Below are 22,598 nucleotides of genomic sequence, written 5' to 3'. Positions count from 1 at the left end.
GGCTCTGTCCTCACAGAATTAGATTACAATGTCACCAGCCCAGACCAATCAATCAACAATTCTAGAACACTCAAAAATGACAAGAACTAAGGTTAGCCGGCGTGCCCACAATCCTTATGTTCCCAGCTAACAGTTTCCTCCCGGCTGAAGGCTATTTTTCACACTAATTTTAAAGCTGTCTGCCTTCTTCAACCATCCCCCAGCCTGCCTCCCGCTTGCCCATCTCACAAAAATAGTTGAGTCAGTTCCCTTAAACACATTCTACAAAAATCAACTCAGAACTTTCCTAAGCGCCTGGTCACCCCCTTTCCCTAAACGAACACAGTCACAGCCTCTCAGTACTCCCTCAACAGCCCTCAGCTCCCGAGCCATCATCCGGGCTCTTCCGAGTGTCCTCTCAGACTGGAAACGGCTCTGTGCCTCCGCCAGCGCCCGCTCACCTGGCCCGCACTACGCCGCTTCCCCCGCTACCCCCGGGAGGGATTCTGTCCCCCGCACCACTGGGCTTCGGCTCACGCTCATCTCCTTCAGCGAGATTTTTCCTCACCATCTTTTAGCTTCAGTCCCTGAAACCTGCAGTTCTCAGACAGGAGAGGCATTCAAAAAGTTAATTAATGATTAATACATTAATTAGGAGCTAAATCCCAAATTTACTTAACAACTAATATGGTTAAAATAAATAGTATTTTATTTTAGCACAGATATATTTTTGCTTAGCCAGCAAACTGACCAGGAGACACTTTTTTCAACAACTCTATCTCAAGTAGCTTTGAAAGTTTAGCTTGAAAAATCTGAGAGACGCGTTCACACGTCTTGGACATTCACATTCCAATGTGGAAGTCAGTAATGACAACCGCAGCCAAACTACCCGACCTCAAGCACTGCTATACTGTCACAGCATCTGCGTTTATACGAAAGGAAAAAAAATCTAATTTCAATTCCACATTTAGGATCTCCACAATTAAATCTGTATTTACGCCAAGGCCCCTCTTCATACGCACTATATTCAGCCAAAATGAATTCTTCCCTGTCTCCCAAGCCTCTCAGCTTCTCCCCATGCTCTGGCTTTCATAGTCTGCTTCACTGGGACAGACTCAAAGCTAATCCATCCTTCGTATATAACTGAGATGCCTCCTTCTAATCGTTTCCTCCTAGAACACATAATGTCCCCATCCTCTAATGCCGTTGGCACTTCATCTAGAGCCCTTCGATGCCATATATTGCTTTGTCTAGAGACTGTTACAATATTTCTACCTCCTGCTTGGTATTTGATAGTAGCAATGGGTTCTATATCTAATTCTACATTCTGCAAAGTACCTTATAATTCACAAAATCAAGAAGTGTGCAGAATAAAGCAGGCTCATGGTCAATTAAATTTGGATATAGATCTCTTAGAATTGTTAACAAAGAAAGATATATTTGCCAATTTCCAATTAAACAGACTATGCCCATTTCACAACTTATTTGGCCTACGAATCATTTTGGATTTTTTGCAGAACATCTTGTAGGATTAACATTTCTAAGGTTGTGTCCTTTGAGCTCTGCAGTCTCATTAACCTTGCCAGCTTATCTTCAACTTCATCGGTAATCATACTTGTTGAATGGAAGAATGAAGGATCTTACGGATTTAAAAAAAAAAAACAACAAAACTTCTACAAACACAGTCAGCCCAGGAGAAATGGAAGAGAATGACAGAAAAGAAAATTAGCAGATGAGAAGGGAGTCCACATTCTTAGTATTACACTAAGAGGAACATTTGCAACAAAAATGGAATTTATCACCCCAGCCACTTTCTGAATGCAGAAGGAATAATTCATGCAAACCACATGGAAATCTCTGTTGGTAACAGCCATTCTGGACTATAAAACCGAGATTCCTTGCCAAAACATGTGCCACAAGGTTTGACACTAACAACCTGCTCCTAGGATACAGACTACTACAATCCCTGAATCCTCTACCACACATCTCGGTCAACAAGGGAAATCTCCTACAACTTTGACTTTATGCATGAAATCGACTCTGTTCAGGGAGGAGTTCGAGCACCAGTAACACAACTTTAAGAAAGGCAAAGTTGACACAAGCAAGCATCATCGGTTCAAAAGCTTCACTTTACGTTCATTTAACTTCTCCAGTGTGGAAAATGAAAACACAGTTGTGTGTGACAGTGCCTGAAAACCAGGATGCATGGAGACAGTATCCTTGACTACATCCGGCCCTCGGCTTCCCAGTCCTCCAGCTGTGACTAAGAAAGGGAAGCCAGAGCACGGACACTCCCTAACTTGTCCTACAGCCTAGATCCTAGGCCACAGCTGCAGGAAGTGGCAACAGGGGCTGAGGGTTGCTGTTTTCTGCCCTCCACTCCTTTCTCCTGAAGCTAACAGATCTACGTCTCACTTGAGCACGAGAATCCATTCAAGAGAAAGAACATGGTAGGGCTACTAGTCTGCTAATAACCCAGAAAAGCCACACTTCTGTCTCAACTAGGAGTACTGAATTCTAAATGTATGTTTTCAAGTTATGATGAAGCAACAGGCCACAAGTGGCAGGGAGTAAAGTCCTCTTGAAATGAAACTCTATAGATGTGTTTAAATTTGTTCTAGAACCTTCTGGCCACAAGATCATAGTCTCTATCATCACTGAATCTTACTATGTAACTGCAGTCTCTACATCAAGTGACACTAACTTGGTTGAACCTCTTTACAACATGGAAGTACAAAAGCACTTTAGCATCTTGCTCAGGGAAACAAAGTCAGCAAAAGTCTTAGCAAGAACGACATCTCCACCTCCTCACGCCAGGGTCAACACACCCGCAGCCCAATTTTTGGAATCAGAGAAACTACTGGACCCTCCCTTCTAACATATAAATCCGAGAAGAAACACCCAATATTCTAGAATCCTTCACTCATAAATGACTATTTTATTCCTCTTAGCAAAGCCAATGAAATGAAGTCCAAAACGTACTAACACTGAGAAGCGGTCATTTTGTTATCCTGCATGGTGACTTCCTGCAAACCAGTGTAAAGTTTATTTTTCATACTGTGTAATAAAGTAAAATTATTTAAAGCGATACATTTTTTTTATTTTAAGGCGTTGCCCATGTTGCAATTCCTTCCACTGTATGCTCTTCCTCATCTACTTCATCTTCAACCTTTTGAACAAAAGCTGCATCAGGGTCGTCTTATCATCCCATAGTTCTTTGTTCATCTTCACTTGAAATCCGTCTACGTCCAAACACCACCCGGAATCTCAGGGAAAACAATTTCAAGCAATTTGCTCTCGGGGCGTTGGAGCCCATGGGTTCCCCTGCTTCTGAAGCTCTCACAGCCTCACCTGATGAATGAGTTATTCTATGTCACATTCAGAAACACCCGTGGAACCCTCCGACCCCTAAGATTCAAAGACGGCCGAGAGGCCTTTCCTACAGAACCTTCGTGTCTCGCAGTTTCTTTCCACAGACTTAAGAAAAAGTCCTGGCGGTGAAGCCGAACCCCCACAGTGACTTTAAGAGGCGTCCCCAACGGTGAGTGGCCCCAGGGGACAAACGTCAAGTCAGGTGGTCACACGCTCAGACAAAACACGCCAGGAAAATCTCAGCTGGCATGCAAACTCTGAGTCAGGAGTTGAAGTCACAAAACCTGCTGACTCTCAGAAAGAAGGAACAATTTTCGCCGAAGGAGAAATTTTGCACGTAGCAGCCGCGCAGTGTGTGTCCGAGTATTACTCACACTTTGGTTACTCAATAAGAGACACGAGCACACCCCCCCCCCCCAAGAAGCAAGCAAAAAAATAAGGAGCCCTCCCTTCCTTTCTCTTTTCCAAAGCCTCTTTTCCTTTCTTTTCAGGCTAGGAGGAGATGTTTCCTGCCTTTGTGGTCCCCACTTGGCTTTCGCCTACTCTCCCCTACGCCCCGTCTCTTTCACCGGATTCTGCACGAAATGAAAACGTCCAGGGTTCATTCAGAGCCCGAACGGGCTCGAGGAAAGCCACGGCGGGACCCGGGGCTCCGGCACCTGTCGGTGCTAGAAGCGCCTCGGAACGCCTGCCGACCCCAACCCGCATCTCGGCTCCGCCTCCCTCCTCCTGTCGGAAGGGCTAACCGGGCCTGCACCGTCCAAAAGCCAACCCAACACCCCCGTCCCCTCCCTGACCCGCTCCGGGCGCCCCGCTTCGGCCCGCAGCCCCAGACACGCGTCCCTCGGCCTCGGGGGGCCCGGAGCACACGGCCCGCCGCGCCCCTCGGCCCCCGCAGCCCGCTTGCCCACCGCCTCGGGCCCGGCCGCCCGCCCCGGGCCTGCCGACGCCCCCCGGGGACCGCGCGCCGGACCCCACCTCGAAGAGCTCGGCCGTCGTGGCCATCCCGGCCGGCTGAGAGGCTCGGCCCGCGCTGCCCGCCGTCTTCCCTTCACATGCTGCGCCCCAGCGGCGCCGCGCACACGTTCCCCCGCTCGGCCTGGCGGCTCGGCGGCTCGGGCTCCGGGCCGCGGCGGGCTCCCCGACTCCTTCCCGAGCCCAGGCGCCACGGGAGAGCGGCCATGAAGCGAAGCCGCAGACGCCTGTCAGCTGCCTCCCGGCGCCGCCCGCGCCGCTCCCATTGTCACCGCCTCACACGCCGGAAGTGGAGCTGCGCGCCGCCCGGGAAGGCGGTCGGGAGGGGGCGGGCGAGCGTCGCGGGCGGCGGGGCCCACCGAGCCGGGGCTTCGCGCTCGGGAGGCGGAGGAAGCTTGGGGCTCGCGGGCCACCATCCCGGAAGTGGGCTGGACGAGGAAGAACGTCCCGGGGAGGCGGGGGTCGTTGGGTGGGGACTCAGGGCGGTTGTGAAGCTTCTACGAGCGGGTTCCTAGAACCTTGCGCTGTGTCACCCGCCTGAGGGGGGCCTGGCGCTGTGTCTCTCCGAAGCCCACCGGTCTGGGGTGCGGCGGGTGGGGGTGGGGGTCCCTCGGAGGAAGCCGGTGCGCGCTGGCCACCTCGCTGAGGGGATGCGCTAAGGCCAGCGGCTGACCATGGCCCAGCGGGCCGTGTGGGTCATCAGGCACGAGCCGGGCACTCCGCCGTGTGGCTCCGTGAGGTTCTCCAGGTAACGGCGCTGAGGGGTGATGGGGCAGAGCGGGGTGTGGAGGTGCCCACCCAGGAGGTCCCCGAAACGCCCAGCTGCAAAGCGGAGACGTGGGTGACCGCTAACGCTGACCCTCGCAGTGCTTGCGAGAGGGACGGGAGCTGGTGCCCGGCGCGGACCCCACGGCTTGTGTTTTCCACCCACGCTAGTGTTCTTGTACCTTAGAATTCACCTGCTTCGGATCGCGAGGGGGCGATGCAGAAAGGGAGGGGACAACTGAACGCCAAACACTTTCCGTGGATAAAAATCGCTCTAGGACGCTTTAGCTCAGAACCCTTGGTGGACCGCATCAGATTGTTTTCGATTTCCAATGTTTGTCTTTGCTGGAAGAAAACTTACAAAATTAAATTATAACCCCCTTTTCTGAGGTGGGATGAGTGGTCGGGTCCCACTTTACAATTTGCCAGATATTGTCCAAACGGCTTGGGTAAGGAGAATTCGTAAGATGAGAGTGACGGTCTACTAAATGACCTTCATCTGTTAGCCACGCGGCCACTAACAGTTTTCCTTTGCTGAGAATTGAATTCTTCTCTGAGGAAAGCGCTATGATGAGTGACCCAGCGTAGTGCAGTTGAAGTTTACATGAAAAGTGATTGGCAAGATGAGATTCAATACTTCCTCCTTTCTAACCTAGACAGTCGCTGTTCGTGAGGAACATGAGAGTTGGAGTTTATAGAGTTTTGCTGAAGGATACCAGACCCCAAGTTGGACCCCAAGTGCAGGAGGTTCCTCCTATTCTTCGGTCCGTGGCTTATTAGCCTTGTTTTATTTACGTATTCCCTGGTTACCTAATTAAACAAGTCTCCTTCTCACGGGAGCTCAGATCCATTTGACCTGATCCTTTTGTTTGTATTCCTGTGTGTTTCAGGTGACATAAGCAATGGGCTGGGCGATGCAGGCTCTAGACCCTGGCTCTGCCTCCCTGGGGGACTCCGCGGTGTGTCTCCTCCATGGGACACCGTCCCTAGCGCAGTGCTCAGGACACTGCGGACAGACGCACCCCGAGACAGGTCCCTGCTGCACCCCCAAGCTTTCCCATCTACTCACCCACCAGCAGGAAGCAGGGCTTCTGTCTCTCCATCCTTTCCTTAGCCTGAGTTTTGCCAAAATGAATCCTAGCCCTTGGTTTCCTCTCCACTGAATGGAAACTTTTCTTTGAAAGTTGCCGTGTTTCTCATGATTTGTAGGAGTTCCTTGTGTGTTCTTTACATTAGCACCATGTCAGGTTATTGGTATTTCACCTATATTTTTTTAATTTATCACCGCCATGTGGCTTTAGGTTACCCTTACACAGAAATCATTAATATTTATGCAAATAGTTAACATGAAATTTGGGTGTTTTATTGCAGTCTTTCTCTGCTTCTATTTGCCAGAGAGGTCTTCCGGCATTCTCTTGTTTTACTTTCCTTGTTTTATCTATTTCCTTTAGGCCTTCAGTCGTCTATATTGCATCTTTGGATACAGTGTTAAGTGGAGTCCCGTTTTGTTTTCCACCCTCCTGTGGGCCAGTTTTCCCGACATCCTCTTGCAAGCAGTGTATTTGATCTTCATTGGTTTGTGGAGCCATTGATGCTGTTTGCTGTGGCCCCCATAGAGGCACCAGTCCATTGGATGATCTGCCCTGTGCCAGGGACCACACTGCTTTTACACCTGTGACTTTGTCACTTACCTTAGATCTTAGAGGTAGGGTTTATACTACTTAAAAGTAGCTTTCAGGTTGTTTTCCTACTGCACTCAGTATTTTAGAAGAAAAATGTAATTATGCTTGGTGAGCTTCCCAGCATCTGCACAGAGACACCACGTTGGATTCAGATAACCCGTCTGTCACTTGACTCCTGTGTCTCGAACAAACTAATTATCATTTTCCATGTTCTCACCTCTAAGGACAAGCAGCATGTGCCACAGCTTATCCATGGGTGAGGCTAAGGACAATGGCCATCATTAACATTTAATAAAACAAATTAAATCTTATTTAAAGCAAATTACTGATGCTAAATAGCATCAGCTGAAGTGTGATTTAGGTTGCTGCTGTACGTCATAATTGTAGCGCTGTATAAGGGCTGATTCCTATTTTAGAGAGAGGATAAAACAGGGACCCAACACCATGGCACAGCAGGCTCATCCTCTGCCTGCGGCACTGGCATCCCAGGTGGCCCCGGTTCGAGTCATGGCTGCTGCACTTCCAAATGGTCTGGGAAAGCAGTGGAGAATGGCCTGCAGCCCATGCCGCTGCAGCCACGTGGGAAGCTGAGGAAGCTCCTGGCTCCCAGCTTGGGCTGGCCTCAATCCGGATGCTGCAACCCAATAGAAGAGCGCTCTCTTTCTGTTCCCCACCCCCTCTCTGTAACTCTTTCAAGCAAAATAAATCTTTTATTGAAAAAAAAAAGAAGAAAATCAGTATGAAATAACAGGTTGAATCATTGAGCAAAATCTGTACTGAGCCTCTATTAAGGCGTTGTGTAAGACTAACCTCTTATCTTTCTTTTCATCCCGAAGTTTTTATCCATAAGAGCCTTCTAGAATTATTCTAGAAATGGAGAATAGTACATTGGACTAGCGTTCAGTCCAGAGTTTTCTGCTCTTCTAATTCAGAAACTTTGAGAAAGAAGTGTCATTTACTTGCTGGCTCGTTACTGATGTGATATTTATTTTTTCCGCTTTCTCCATTAAGGAAGTACGTCAGAATTAGAGGAAAAAAAATTGTTTTAGTCAGCTATGCTATCGACTATTGGTAAAACTGGTTTGTATTCATCCCATTTCTTTTATAAGTAAGCTAGCTTACAGATGTTAGGCGGCTTATGCAGAGGTTAAAAGCTCGTGAAAGACCTTGTTCTTGACTTTGAAGTTAAGGAAAAGGGAAGGTAGAAAACTGGTTGTTTTTTTTTTTTTTTAGAGAGATAGGAAAATGTGATTTAACAGGATTCTTTAAATAAGCAAAAGAGTCTTTTCTTGTGTTTTCAAAAAGGAGGAGGAGGGAGTGAATTAGAATTTTGTTTGACCTGGAGATGCTCAGGTATTCGTTCATTGGCTCACAGTGTCTTCCAGGCCTGTGGAGGGAAGTCACTGTTACTAAAAGGATCTTCCATGGTGTTGTAGGGTTGGCAAGAAGACTCAGTACCTTCTATTCACTGCAGGTTGAGTGGAAGAAAACAGTCCATTGTAAAGTGTCATTTCAGCTTAGCAAATCCACAATGCTAGAGGGTTAAATCGAACGACGTCATTGGCCCTATGAAATCACGAGGGTAAAAATCCATCCAAACGCATACAGTGGTCCTGCATCGTGCTCCTGGTCTAGCAGGGGGAAATCGGAGTGGCTGCAAAACAAGGATTTTGAATTAGAATCCTGTCCTCTGTAAATGTGAAAAGGAAATAACTGTTGAAGGAAACATATTCAATAGTAAATAATGATACTTTATATTTTGTGATAACCCCAAACATGAAAAGGTTGCTGTGGTACTTAACATGTAATATAATGTTTTAGGTCATTGCCTTTTGTGGGAGCGTGTATGAATTTGTTATGTGTTTAATTGTTACTACTATTTACCTTGTGTTTTGGGTGGTTTTTTTTTTAATTCCTAATTTTTTTTTTTACCTGGAAAAATCATGTTTCTGTTTCCATAATACAGACGGTATCCGACTGTAGAGAAACGAGCCAGCATCCTCAACAGAGCAAGTTACGTGCCGATCCCTGAAGACGGGCCCTTTCTCAGAGCGCTGCTGTTCGAACTTCGCTTACTGGATGACGATGAGACCTTCATGCAGAGTCGCGATAGCTGTTCGCACGTCAATAAAACCTCCGTCTATGGACTCCCCGTGGGAGGTGAAGAACTCTGGCCGGTGGTTGCTTTTCTGCAGAATAACATGATATATGCTTGTGTCCCACTGGTTGAACAGGCTCTGTGCCCTCGTCCACCGTTAATTAGCATTAGCGGGATTTCACAAGGCTTGGAACTGCTTTTTGGGATACAGGATTTTCTTTCCTCAGGTCAAAAAAATGACACGGACCTAAACACGAAATTGAGCCAGTTGCCTGACTTACTGCTACAGACTTGCCCGTTTGGCACTTTATTAGATGCCAACTTACAAAACGTACTGGATAATGTTAGCTTGACTTCTGTGACTCAGCCACAGAAACAGCCAGCCTGGAGAGCTGGAACGTACAAAGGAAAACCACAAGTTTCAATTTCTATCACTGAGAAGATAAAATCCATGCAATATGGGAAACAGGATATAGCAGACACTTGGCAAGTTGTGGGAGTCGTCACGTGCAAGGTGAGAGCCTCTGGCACTTGCGGTACAGTACCCCGTGCAGACGGGAAGAAAAGTCACGGTTGCTGACTGTTTGACGTTGTTTGATTATACTCCTACTTTTAATCTTCAGCAGCATTAATTAGATTTTAGTCATGCAAAATTTTCTCCTTTTGCATTCCTTACCCATTACATTAATTGTCGGGTCCTGAATTGTCCCATTAACTCCAGGATGAGCATAAATTGTCATCATAGTTTGTGTGGGTCAGAATTCCAGGAGCAGCCCAGCTGCGAATTTGGAGGATTGAATCTCTTACAAGGTACAGTCTGAATGTGTTATGGCTAATAGTTACCTGATGGCTTGACTGGGGCCGGAACGTGTAAAGTTACCCCTACCCACAGAGGATTGGTTCCAGAACCCCCCTAAGATACCAAAAACTTGGATATTTTTCTTGCATATACCCTGTGTATATTTTCCCGTATACTCTAAGTCACTTCAAAATTCTTTTTAATACCCAATACACAGTTAATGGTTTATAAATTGTTAATGTGGTATAAATTGCTATTATACTATTAGGCAAAGAAAAAGCTCGGGCCCCCCAAATATGGTCTTAGTGCTCAGCGTAGACCATTTTTTCCCTGAATATCTCGGTCCAATGTTGTTTGCTGATGCACAGCATTCACCCTCAGATGCCAAGGCCACCCATACTTGCAACGCAACTTACAGGATGGCAAAGGTTGGTGCTGGTGATCAGAGGGAGGCCTCCATTCCTTACCATGTGGACCTGCCCACAGGCTCCCCGAGTGTCCTCACACATAGCTGGCTTCCCTCCATTTGAATGGTGTGCAAGAGAAAAAGAAATAACTTGTACTTTTTGTTATTGACTGGGAACTCCCGCAGCATCATTTCCACTATTCTGTTCCATCCAAGCATTTCAGCAAGACCACCTTTGTGGGGCGTGAGTTCAGTGCTGCTTGCTGAGAGTACTAGCAATCTGTGACACACTGACATCGCTCTACATATGTTCCCTCTCTGCAGGAGTGGAACAGGCAAGTCTGACAGGACACCTGAGATCACTTTAAAGGGCTCTGGTTTTATTCAAACAAGTTAATAGATTACTATACGATTCTTTGGTTTAAGGTTTGGAAATAGGAGAAAAATGAATGGAAGTCCTAACACACTTAGCAAGGATTATTGCTATGTTGACTAATGGTCCAAACTTAAAATCTCCTGAACAAACTTCCTCTCTAATCTGATAATACTCTTAGATGTTTGTTTTTCTGATATCTTCCTTTAGTCTCTACATTATTGAATATAAACTTTTTACACATAAAACTTACTTTATAAAGCCCATAGATAACAGTAAATTTGAAGCAAAAAGAAGTAGAATAGCAGTGATAGGGAAATCAGATCACTCTTCTGTCTTAAGTGACCCTAAAAGTTTCTCTGTCTCTTAAATTCACATCTGTCATGGTCGGAAAGACATTCTATTTATAAAAGGCCCCAGATTTTTTATAGATTATATCATTCAGAAATCTTAAAGTAATTTCACATTTTTCCCCTATAAGTTCAGTAAGGTGAAGCATGAAAATTTACCATTTCTGGTCATTTTTCATTCATCGACAACACATAACTTATTGTATAATATAATATCAATATACTATTTAAATATCTCAGTTCATTAACAGGTGGACTTCAATTTATTGTTTATGGAATTTTGGATTTTGGTTCTCAATTTTAGTCTTGAATCAGATTACCATGATGGAAAATTTTTTTTCTTTAGAAACTTTCTCCTTAAAAAACATATAGATATGGATATAAATATAGATATAGATATAGATATGGATATAGATAAATGGCTGCATAATGGCTCAGTTCTTAAAACACTTGGCTGCTCCACATTCAATCCAGACCATGCTAATGCACTTGAAAACAACAGAAAATGACATGTGTCTTTGGCCCCTACCGCTCACATAGGAGACCTGGGTAGAGTTCCATGCTCTTGACTTGGACCTGGCACAGTCCTGGGTGTTGTGGCTGAGGGGAGAGTCACCTGGCAAACAGGAGAGCTCGCTGTCTCTGTCTCTGCTGCTGAAGAAAGTCCATCTTGGAGGGCGGGATGTCGGGGTTTCGGCTGTACTGTAGTCTACACACTAAGTACTAAGGTTCTAAGTAAATTGCTTAGCTATTTGCCAAACATTTGAGTACTTCATTAATTTAATATTTAAAGGAGTGTCCCTATAATGCTCATTGTAAATAGAAATCTGATTATCTTCATTTTGTCTTAGCCTTGTAGAAACAAAAGCCAGTAGACTGAGGTTTTCATCTTTGCTCTCACTACCTCTAATGTCTGTGTCTGGAAGAAAGGTTATGATTCTTTTCTCTCTCTCTCTCTCTCTCTCTGTCTTTCTCTCTCTTTTGTTTGCTGTGGCCAGTTGAGTGAACTAGCAGATGGAAGATCTTGCTGTCTCTCCTTCTCTGTAAATCTGCCTTTCCAATAAAAATAAAAATCTTTTTTAAAAATTGGATTGTTAGGGATTGATTTGATAAGTGTGAACAATATTGTTAAGTTTTAGTGATATTTTTCATGTTTGCTTGTTTTACTGTCTCTAAGTATCTGTCAAGATCAGAGATGTTGGTAACACCTGTTTCTGTTGATATTGCAGTGTGATTTGGAAGGAGTCATGCCAAATGTAACCGTCAGCTTGAATCTCCCCACCAATGGATCTCCACTGCAGGATATTTTAGCTCATCCTTGTGTGACTTCTTTGGACTCTGCCATACTGACTTCTAGTAGTGTAGATGGAATGGATGATTCTGCATTTAGTGGACCTTACAAGTTCCCATTCATTCCACCTCTGGAGTCATTCAACTTGTGCTACTATACTTCCCAGGTAAACAATCCTGGACAAGGTGAAACTTTGCTAATCTTTACAGGTAACTGTGGGTAAGCAAATTATTTATATTCTTGTTGCAAATGAAAACTTTTTATGAGTTTATTTACCAGTTATTGAAGAATGAAGATGGAAATTCAGTTCGCTTGTCTCTGGTGGCTGTCAGTGCTGTGCAGTTTGTGGTCATTGAATTATTTGTTTAATATTCCCTGGTAAAAATCCATGATCAGAGGATAGATTCTTGTATGATTTACTCATGGTTTTAACAATGAGTATAAGATACCTCTAGTCCAAGGCAATCTTATTTACAAATATGTAACGTTACTTAAATGCAAGTATACATTACTGTATATAATATATTACCATTACCACTAACTGAGTAATGCTGTTTGTCAGACCATATTCTGGAGACTTTACGTGCATTTTCTCTGGTACTTTGGAACAATTTTTATTATCTGCGTTTTGTCTTAGAGAAGCTCAATTATATAACTGAGAAATAGCACAGCTTTAATTTAAATCCATGTTTTAAAGACTCCCCAAAGCCCAATCTCTTTTACACTGTACTGTTTGTCTCTGTCCTGCTTGTGAATCAGCAAACTGAAAAAACAAAAGCCTGCGTAAGCTAACCTAGGGGGAATAAGCCGTTCTTTTTCAGTTATCTTTCTCTGCTTTCTCCTGACCTTACATCTCTTGAACTTGCACTGTATAAATAGAATTTGTCTGTGTCTTACTTCACATATACCAGGAAGAGTTAATCACTCTAGCCTGCATCATGATGACCAGTCTAATAATTTGCTGTGCCTGGGAGTGGGAAAGGTCACAGAACACAAAAGGAGCAGCAGGAGCTGTGGGCAGGAATGCAGCAACCAATCTGTTGAGTGACACTTCTATGCTGCAAGTCGGAGAACCCAGAGGAAGGGAGCGTGGGCAAGCAAGAGCAGGAGCAGGAAGATGCTGTCCATCGTTGTAAGGACATCTTCCTCATCTGTGTGAACAGAAAGCGATGGAAGAATCCCGCAGTTAGAATGATTGTAAATCTGTTACAGCTGTTGTCAAAACAATAGTTACCCATTAGTCATTAAATCGTATCTGTATATAATAAATAATATATGTATAATAGATATGTATCACATTCAGGATATATAATATACAATATGATGTTTATAGTATCTAGTACTGCTGATATTTTATATACACTATCCTGAAAAATATAAAGTTTGTTTATGTTTGTTTTCAGGTCCCTGTCCCACCAATTTTAGGATTTTATCAAATAAAGGAGGAAGACACACACCTAAAAATAACAGTTAATTTAAAACTTCATGAAAGTGTAAAAAACAGTTTTGAATTGTGTGAAGCTCATATACCTTTTTATAACAGGTAGGAATAAAATAATATGACAACGTTATTTCAACCAATGCCTAGACACTCCCATTGCCCCCAGTAAATTACTTTATTTTTTACCAGGAGATCTAAATAATCATATTCAAATAGATGTTAATTCTTTACTAAAACATAGTCATAAAAAGCATAAAAGGAACATCTTTAAATGCATCTTCATTTTTCTCAGTAAGCTTGTTAATGTATTACAAACTGAAGCCACTATGGCTTTCACAGGCATTGTTTTATGCAGGTTTTAATTCTAGCAATTTCTCTTACTCGTCAGTCAAGCCCAAATCAAAATTACGTAGAGAATTAGCCAGTTGCAATACATACTTTTTCATGAGTTTTATTTGCACAGTTATTCTGCATTATAATAATTTTTTAAAAGTATAACAAGATATGTAAAAAAAATCAGTTTCCAACATTATGCCAACTCACATGATGCATTCATATATCCTATACAATCTTGTAGTTTCGTGTTTAGCATCAGTAATGAAATTTGCATCACGTATCATCAAAAATGTTTATGTGGTTTCCAGTGTTTATTGATATTTAGTATTCATTATTCTGTTCTATTCTGTAAGATCTGCTTATGTAGTGTTTAGTAACAGTAGGAAGATGATAAGCCTCTTAAACCTGTTATGTCTGATCTTTTTATTTTCCTTATATTTTGTCCCTTTCTCTTTTAAAGAGGTCCAATTACACATTTGGAATACAAAGTTAGCTTTGGCCAGCTGGAAGTGTTTCGAGAGAAAGGCTTATTGGTTTGGATTATTGGTGAGCAGGGTTTTATTGATCTTTCTTCCTTCTTTCATTTGCTGTACAATCCACTTAATTTGGAATATTTGATTGGTGTTTTAATGATCTTAGGCCAGAAGTTTCCCAAATCAATGGAAATTAATCTTTCTGGAACTGTAACTTTTGGAGGCAGAAGTTCTGAGAAGCAACCACTTGACCCAATTTGCATTGGAGGTACAGCATATTTAAAGGTAAGTACATTTAAATGGCTCACCACATTAGAGCCCCTTCTTCGAATTTAAATGGCATATAGTTGATTTTTAATGATCTCCAGCAGTTTTTTTGAAATTCTATTCTTTTTGTCTGGGCTAAATCCTTTTTGAATTTATTTTCGTTCTTTAGTATTAGTCACTTGTCTATTTCACTTAAATGTTTTCAACGCCTTGGGCTCTAACTCTTACTCGTCAGATTGAGACGCAGCCCTAGCCCTCTCAGGACTTTCCATGACATGTGGCAGTGAGCTGCAGGTTGCTTTTGGTCTTCCAACAAGAGGGGATCAGGGTGGCGAAAGTACTCAGGGACAGCGTTCCTGTGAAAATGGGATTTAAGCTAAGCTCTGAGGCCTTTGCAAACAAGAATTTGGTTTTTTTAAATTTATTTATTTTTATCAGAAAGGCAGATACTCAGAAAGAAGGAGAGACAAAGATCTGCCATCCATTGCTTCACTCCATGAATGGCCACAGCAGCCAGAGCTGAGCTGATCCAAAGTCAGGAACTTCTTCCAGGTCTCCCACAAGTGTACAGGGTCCCAAGGCTTTGGACCATCCACCTCTGTTTTCCCAGGCCACAAACAGGATGTTGGATGGGAAATGGAGCAACCAGGACATAAAACCGAACCAGTGCCTGTAAGGGATACTGGCGCTTGAAGGCTGAGGATTAGCCAGTTGAGCCATCATGCTGACCCTGAAATTTATTTGCTTGATTGCGTTTCTTCCTCTGTGAACCATGAATGAGCCAAGTCTGAGTTTTTGTCTTTTTAATTTTTATTTTAATTTTTGGATTTTATCGTACAATTCTGTATAGTCTGGGATTCCCCTTCCCCCAGATTCCACCTCCCAACTGATTTTTCCCATATTGTTGCAACAGTACATTTCTAAATAAGGAGTTACAATCCCATTAGTTTGCTATTTAAGTGTGCCCCAACATTGCCGGTACAAACAATGTCAGACAGTCCATGATCCCATTGTCTAGATATATTCAACGCTTTCATTGAGAGTCCATCTTTTGTTTGGAAGTAAGGATGCATGCTGCATTGTGTCTACACATCTGGATATGGTAGTCTCCATTACTCCACCACTGTACATTCCAGTTTGCATGATGGTTTCCTTAAGTGTGAGATTTTTTTTCTCTGGCCTCTTTCTACTGCTATGAAACACTTCTGTGAGCCTCCGTGGTCTCTGACGGAAATAACGCTTATGGACCTCTCCACCTAGTCTGTAGAGTAGCTATCACGCTGGCCCTTGAGTTTGAAACTTTGAAGACTGACCAACTCTTGTTCAGGTGTAGAAAATGACTTAAAATGAAGAAGGGGGCCAGAGGCCAGAGTTGTGACACAGTAGGTTAAACTACTGTTTGGAACGCTAGATCCATATGGACACCAGTTCAGGTGCTCCACTTCGTATCCCACTCCCTGCTATTGCACTTGGAAAAACAGAGAAGATGCCCAGGTCTTTGGGTTCCTGCACCCATGTGCGAGACACAGAGGAAGCTCCTGGCTCCTGGATTTAGCCTGATGTAGCCCTGGCTGTTGGGAGTGATCCAACAGATGAAGGGTCTCTCTGTCTGTCTCTTTCTTTCTTTCTGTGTAATGCTGCCTTTCAAGTAAATGAATAAATTTTTTTTAAAACATTAAGGAACCAGTGTTAGAATAGTAATTTGTATAATGCTGGATCCGTAATTTACCTTTGTATTATAAAATGATTGAGTCTTTTATGTCTTTGGATGATATACTTTCTTAAGTATAAAGTGGTTTTCACAACATTACATTTTATGAATGTCAGTCTGGATTGAATGTGAAGAAGGTGAGTGAAAAACTAGAGGCAAAAAATTTTATAGTTATATTAATATTCCAAATGAAAGGGGTAAGTTAATGATTGTGATCCTGTCATGAAAGAGGAGTCACAAGCAGAAAGAGAAGGGAAAAGCAAAGAAATGTTCTGAGAGCCATGGTAAAAATAGAGCCTTAACTACTCATTAAATACGAGATAAGAAATAGGTATAAGTTGAACATAGTGTTAAAAATAATTTAACAAACTAGATTTGGTGTACCAAGAAGATAGAGGTGATGTGAATTTCATTCATTTGTTGTCTTGTCTGCAATGTCTAATCTATAAATATGTGCCAATAGAATAGATGTACTCAGAATAAAATATTGATGGTAAGAAGTGTGGCTGGAGAGCACGGGCTGCGGGTCATCCCTTGCTGTTAGTAACACCCTGCCTCACCGTAAGTCCAGTGATGACTGAGAACAGAATGGATAGAGTGGTGTTGGTGAGGTGCTTGGCACCGATCAAGCAGCTCGTAACAGCATCATACGAAGAAACAAGCCTGATGCGAAGGCAGATACGTGTATATATACCACACAGCTTCGTATTTGTGAACTGCATAAGGTCAAATCGGAAATATGACCTTTCTTTTAAATTTTTACCAGATCACCACTTCAGTTTGGTACATTTCTCTCTGTTTCCTAGCTTCATTTTAGGATCTTGGATTACACACTCACTGGCTGTTACGCGGATCAGCATTCTGTTCAAGTTTTTGCATCAGGAAAACCAAAAATAAGTACACGTGAGTTGTGTAGATTCAGACCAGCTTGACGGGATTAAAATGTTGTGTAACTATTGTATAAAATTAAAATGAACAGAATTTAAGGTTTAAAAATAATCCAAATCTAGTTTTTTTTAATCTGGCCTGACCTCACCCGACAGAACAGTTTGTTAACTTTGCTCTGTGCGGTTTTGTGTAAAATGCTCAGCTGAGCAGCAGTGGGAAGAATGAGCTTTAGTGTGAGGTTGGGTTTGTTCTGCGTTGGTTGCAGTCATTCGGCCCTTTTATTCAGAGTGACTCACAGGGCTTTGATACGGGCAGGCAAGGATTTGGGACTGGCATCTTTAAGGAAATTAGTGAACTTTTGAAGTTTTAATTTCCTGATCTATAATAATAGTATTGTTTACCTCATAGTTATTCTGAAACATAAGATTATGTTGACCAGGCAGTTACATGATCTATATGCTACATGCTTAGCATATAGTGAGATTCAGTGGAAGTTAGCAATAATGATTATTTAAAATGTAAATAATATTTATCAATGTAATAGGTAATATTTAGCATCTTATTCTGCCAATGAAAAGGCAGTAAGATGATTATTTCTTACCTTCAGTGAATTTATTGGTTGTTGGAAAACCTCTATGAGTTTTCATGCAAATAAAATGAAGAAAATAATCTATTCTGCTCAAAGATATATATGTGTGTGTGTGTGACGATAGAAAAGTGGCTAGAATGAAGTAGTTAAACTTAAGGCAAAATATTTTGCCTCATACGTTAAAGAAAATAAACTATTATATTTAGATAAGGATAATCCTCATTAAAATTCTTAATATGATGATAATACTTTTAGGTAATCTTTGCATGTTTATTTTATTTTTAGTTAAAAGAGAAACCTCCCCCCGCCCGACTAGTGCACTCCCCACATGCTCATGACAGCCAGAGCTGGCCAAGGCCAAAGCCAGGGATCTAGAGGTCATTGCTGGTCTCCCGTGAGCATCAAGGGCCCAAGGCCTTCATCTGCTGGCTTCCAGATGCAAATCAGCAGGAGGCTACATCATAAAGAGAGCAGTCGGGCCCATGGAATGTGGGATCCCCACCCGTGACAGAAACCATGGCACTGAGTCACAAAGTGCCGCCCCTCGTATTTATTATTCTGAGGACTGGGATCCCTGAAATAGGAAGAATAGGACAAGAATTGACCTCAGTATTTTAAAAAAAGTATGGAACACAGGACTACTGAATTGTTGGTATAGAGTAGTAATGCAGCCTAAGTCAGTATTCTTTGCTTTCCTGTGTTTGAATATGAATTTTATTGAATGAAAATGCCCATATAAATTAATTATCATGACAGGCGTCTTCTTACCTAAAGAAATGGTAGATTTGTCATAAAAGAGGGATATTTCATGCAAGCTCAAAGATGGATTATTCAATAACTGAAAAGCCTGTATTTTAATTTTTTTTATTTCATTTTGTGGCACAGTTTTATAGACTCTGGGATTCCCCAACCCTTCCTTATGCCCTCCCCCCATGTTGGATTCCTCCACATTGTTGCAGTAGTACAGTTCATATCCAGTCATGATTCCCTCATTGCAAGCATGTGCCATGCATGGAGTCCAGCATCTTATTGTCCAGATAAGTTCAACAGTTTCTTGGGGAGACCATCTCTGGTCTGAGAATACACCTGGCAGAATATCATCCCCTCCAATGAAAACTCACAACACAACATCAACAACAATTTACAACATTATGGAGTTAATTGACATGGTATTGAGTGACTAATATGTTAGAAAAATGGAAGTTCTTGTGGTTATGCAACAAGGTGGAGGAATCCACCATGGGGGGAGGGGAATGGGAGGGGTGGGGAGAATCCCCAGTGCCTATAAAACTGTATCACATAATACAATGTTAACAACAACAACAACAACCAAAAAAAAAAAAAAAGAAAAATGGAAGTTCTTAACCTCATCCTGTGACTACTTCATTGACATTTCAATTTTAGTTTATACACAGCCGGCTGCTATACAGCTTAAGATGGTTATAGGGTATTATTCAGCTTTCTCGTGTCTATTTTAATTTTTGTATTTAGCACCTTATAGTATTGAACCATGATTTTTACTGAACTTGGTGAATTTAGGATAGTTCAAATAGGCTTACAATTCTAGCAAGGCATATGTTAACGATTGGGGCACAGAAAAGTTTTAGGAGGGTGTGCAAAGAAATCTTCAGTACCTTAGTGAGGAGTAACTAACCTTTGTGTCCTACCTAGTAAGGTATATGTGAATCCAAGCTGATCATTTCCTGTCTGTTCTAAGCTTTGCTTATTGGTCTCTGTCTATCTAATCTGATTAATTGGGGGGGGAGGTGCTTCCGGAGGTCATTGAAAGAGAGGGTGGGGATCCAAAGCTGGAACTAAGGACCAGAGAAAGCTCCCGTCCCAAGTCCCAAAGGAATTTTACTGTTCTTCTGTTTCTGAGGACCATTCAGGGCTCCCGGCTATTGTTCTGATGACATTAGATCCTGTGAGGAAGGATCTGGGCTTCTTCCATCCTGTGTGGGAGTTCTGAAAGGGAATGGATGACCTCAAGAGTTCTCGGCCTACAAGGGCATTCCATTTCCCAGTATTCTCCTTGGCAGTTGGGATGTAGACCTTGGTGCCCGTGCTGACAGTCCTAGGTGAGGATCTGGGAGTCTCCAGGGTTGGGATACAAGCCTCCTCCTGTCCACCTGCTCCACTCTGGGGTTCCCACCTGCCCTGTGCACATGACCTCCTGTTAAGCAGCTGTCAGGATCGCTCCTGATTCCCACTGTATGTTTTTATAGTTTTGTTAATGCCTAATGCAGATTTGATTCTGCTGTCTATAAGTTACCTCTTATTTTAATTTTAATTTGCTTTTTTTGAGAGGCAAAAAGGGAGAGAGAGAGAGACACCCTTCCTATGTGGAGTGATTCTCTGGTTGCCCATAGTAGCTTCCAGCTGGCGTGGGGCCAGATCTATGAACTGGGAACTGAACTCAGGTCTTCCCCATCTCAACCCCTATTTGTAAAGTTTTGAAAAGTGAACAAAACCTTGGTAAAATAGAATCAACATGAGTGTCTTAAACATACTACCTAAAAATGATTGTGTTCCACTGTTTCGAAAGATCATGCCTACTTTTGTTAAGTTTTTGCTGAGATATAATAATTTTTTTTTTGTTTCTCTTAGATCGGAAACTAATTTCTTCTGATTACTACATCTGGAATTCTAAAGCTCCTGCTCCAGTAACATATGGATCCTTGTTGCTATAATTTTCTCATATGTAAATGGGACTTACAATACTGGTAACATAGTTTAAATGATATCATAATTGGGGGTTTTTTTTCCCCAGATTCATGACCTGTGAATGAAAAATCATTGGCTGATTTTTAATTAGAAAAAATCCTTTGACTTGATCTTTTTAGTCTGACATTTGTTACAGGACCATTTTCAAGGGCAATGTCGTTTTAATCTTGCACAGTGTGATTCACAAGAGGGAGAAAGAGTGAATCACTTTGGCTCCCTGCAGACTCCTCCGGGGCCACTATGCCCCTCATGTTCCTGCCCTGCCTCGGCGCGACAGACATTGCCAGTCAATCGCAGCTCCTTCCTACACTGAGCCTCCCTGGGTTAGAGGTCTGGCTCCTTCTGAGTGCGGAGTTGGAGGCCGCTGCTGCAGTAATTTGTGGAAGACGTGCAAGACAGCGCTCAGCTCTTCCAGCTCAAGTACTGAGCTCTTCGTTCAGCATGTTAACTGCCAGAAACCACCCGGCAGCCGATGGAGACAGTGGAGAACTATGCCTGTGCTGTCCTGCTCTTAAAACTCTCCTGTGCGCTAATAAAGAACCTGCATCATCCTGCTTGTCCGCATGTTGGCCTGTGCGCTGCCGACGCGTGCAGGCGTCCTTCTGTTCGGGGTGTTTGCCTCCACTCCAGACCCCTTGGAAGTGCGCTTGGGAACCTGCTGCTGCAGCGTGCTGGCCGGGTGGCAGTAGGCACGTTAAGATGGGTGGGACACCTTCCCGAGTTGAGCATAGCAATTTGTAACCATCTAATGTTTGCAAATAAGTTTTTTAAGATAAATTGAGAGATTATTGTTTCTTCACATTTTATGAAAGTAAAATTCCTTAATGAATGAATTCAAGTAAAACTTCAAAAGCCATTCCATGGAACCATTTAATTCTATTTTAGCCTCCTAGAGCGTATTGTCTGTCGCTTTCATTTTCTAACTACCACTTTGTTGATCTCTTGATTCCCTCCTTTCCTCTGCGCTGCGTATCACCTTATGTTTTCAGAGATCATGTTCGCTTTAAGTTACTGTTCAAGAAAAAAAATGAAATCTCAAGATCCTCAACGCTTAATTCATGGTAAGTTCTTTGTACAGAATAAAATTAGCAGCACTATTAAAGAATATGCATTATAGGTTAATATTCAATCCAGTTATATCTTGGGTTCCATGTTTTTAATGGATCTCCTAAAGAAAAGCTTAGAGAATTAGCTGCTAACTCCTTGAGCAATATAAGAATTTAAAGGGATAGTGCATATGAATTTAGGATTTGAAATATGATTTTTTTTTAATTGAGATCAATTCTACTCATCATCAGTTCTCATTTTCTACAGCTTAAATTCTGGAAGGTTCTATGTTCAAAATTATCCCAAGTAACAATAGACTCTGCCCAGGGGTTGAACTGGTTATTCTAGCTTAATCATAGATAATCGGTAGCAAAAATTATTCTTTCACTAAAAGAAAATATCATGCCTCCTAAGTTTTTTTTTTCAGTCTCTTGAGCACAAAGCTTAACATTTCACTTGTATTAATATTGACAGGACCATTTGGGGATCATAACAAAGATAGACAGGCATTTTTTTAGTGAGAAGGCAGAAATTCAAGATAAGCATGCCCTAAACAAAACTTGACCAGTGGTCTATAATTTGGTGTTTCTAGAAACCAGAGGAATACCTAGGAGTATTGGGAAAGTGTAAGGGTGGTGGAAAACCGATTGCCATCTGTTGCCATTCCAGTCTAATGTATAGCACAGAACTGAGCCAACTTGGGTTTGCATCCACTGAGATCATGTGGGCACACTGCAATGCTTTTGATTTTCTCTAGAAGCCTGTCACTTCAGGATCATTTCTGAAGACAAAGTCTGTTTTCCGTTTGGTAGGTGACCTGTTTAATGTTTTCCCTATGTCTGGGAACTCCTTAGTGTAATTAGCGACCTTTGAACTCCACAACTAATCCTGAGCTATTTTGTATTCCTTACTCATCTTTAAGGCTGGACCTTTCTTTTTCTTCAGAGTCCGCTGCCACAATTAAAGAAGAAACAGCTGCATTTCAAAGGGATTCCGATTCCAGAAGCTTAATCGTGATTGACACGTTCTTAT

General features: G+C 42.6%; 2 protein-coding genes across 3 annotated transcripts in view; one reads left to right on the top strand and one right to left on the bottom strand.

The window, feature by feature from the left end:
• The window catches only part of EXOC5 (exocyst complex component 5), a 44,213-nt gene extending 39,450 nt beyond the window's left edge, over positions 1-4,763 (bottom strand). Inside the window, exon 1 of the mRNA XM_040969832.1 lies at positions 4,330-4,763. Coding sequence (XP_040825766.1) covers positions 4,330-4,356 — 27 coding nt within the window. The 5' untranslated portion in view covers positions 4,357-4,763. The remainder of the gene's footprint in view (positions 1-4,329) is intronic.
• A 6-nt stretch (positions 4,764-4,769) lies between these two features.
• On the top strand, positions 4,770-21,068 carry AP5M1 (adaptor related protein complex 5 subunit mu 1). Of its 2 annotated transcripts, none has more exons than XM_040969833.1 (8): positions 4,770-5,074; positions 8,740-9,385; positions 12,029-12,256; positions 13,494-13,633; positions 14,328-14,413; positions 14,507-14,625; positions 17,125-17,221; positions 20,403-21,068. In XM_040969833.1, exons 1-8 carry the CDS (start codon positions 5,001-5,003, stop codon positions 20,483-20,485), a joined length of 1,473 nt encoding a protein of 490 aa, XP_040825767.1. In that variant the 5' UTR covers positions 4,770-5,000; the 3' UTR covers positions 20,486-21,068. The 2 variants fall into 2 exon arrangements, with proteins under 2 accessions (XP_040825767.1, XP_040825768.1); XM_040969834.1 differs by lacking the exon at positions 4,770-5,074 and adding an exon at positions 7,798-7,853.
• Positions 21,069-22,598: the final 1,530 nt, after the last annotated feature.

This window comes from Ochotona curzoniae, unplaced genomic scaffold, assembly GCF_017591425.1.
Source record: "Ochotona curzoniae isolate NIBS_2020 unplaced genomic scaffold, NIBS_Ocur_1.0 scaffold_4701, whole genome shotgun sequence".
NCBI classification, from domain to species: domain Eukaryota; kingdom Metazoa; phylum Chordata; class Mammalia; order Lagomorpha; family Ochotonidae; genus Ochotona; species Ochotona curzoniae.
This window is presented reverse-complemented; position numbering and strand designations above follow the sequence as displayed.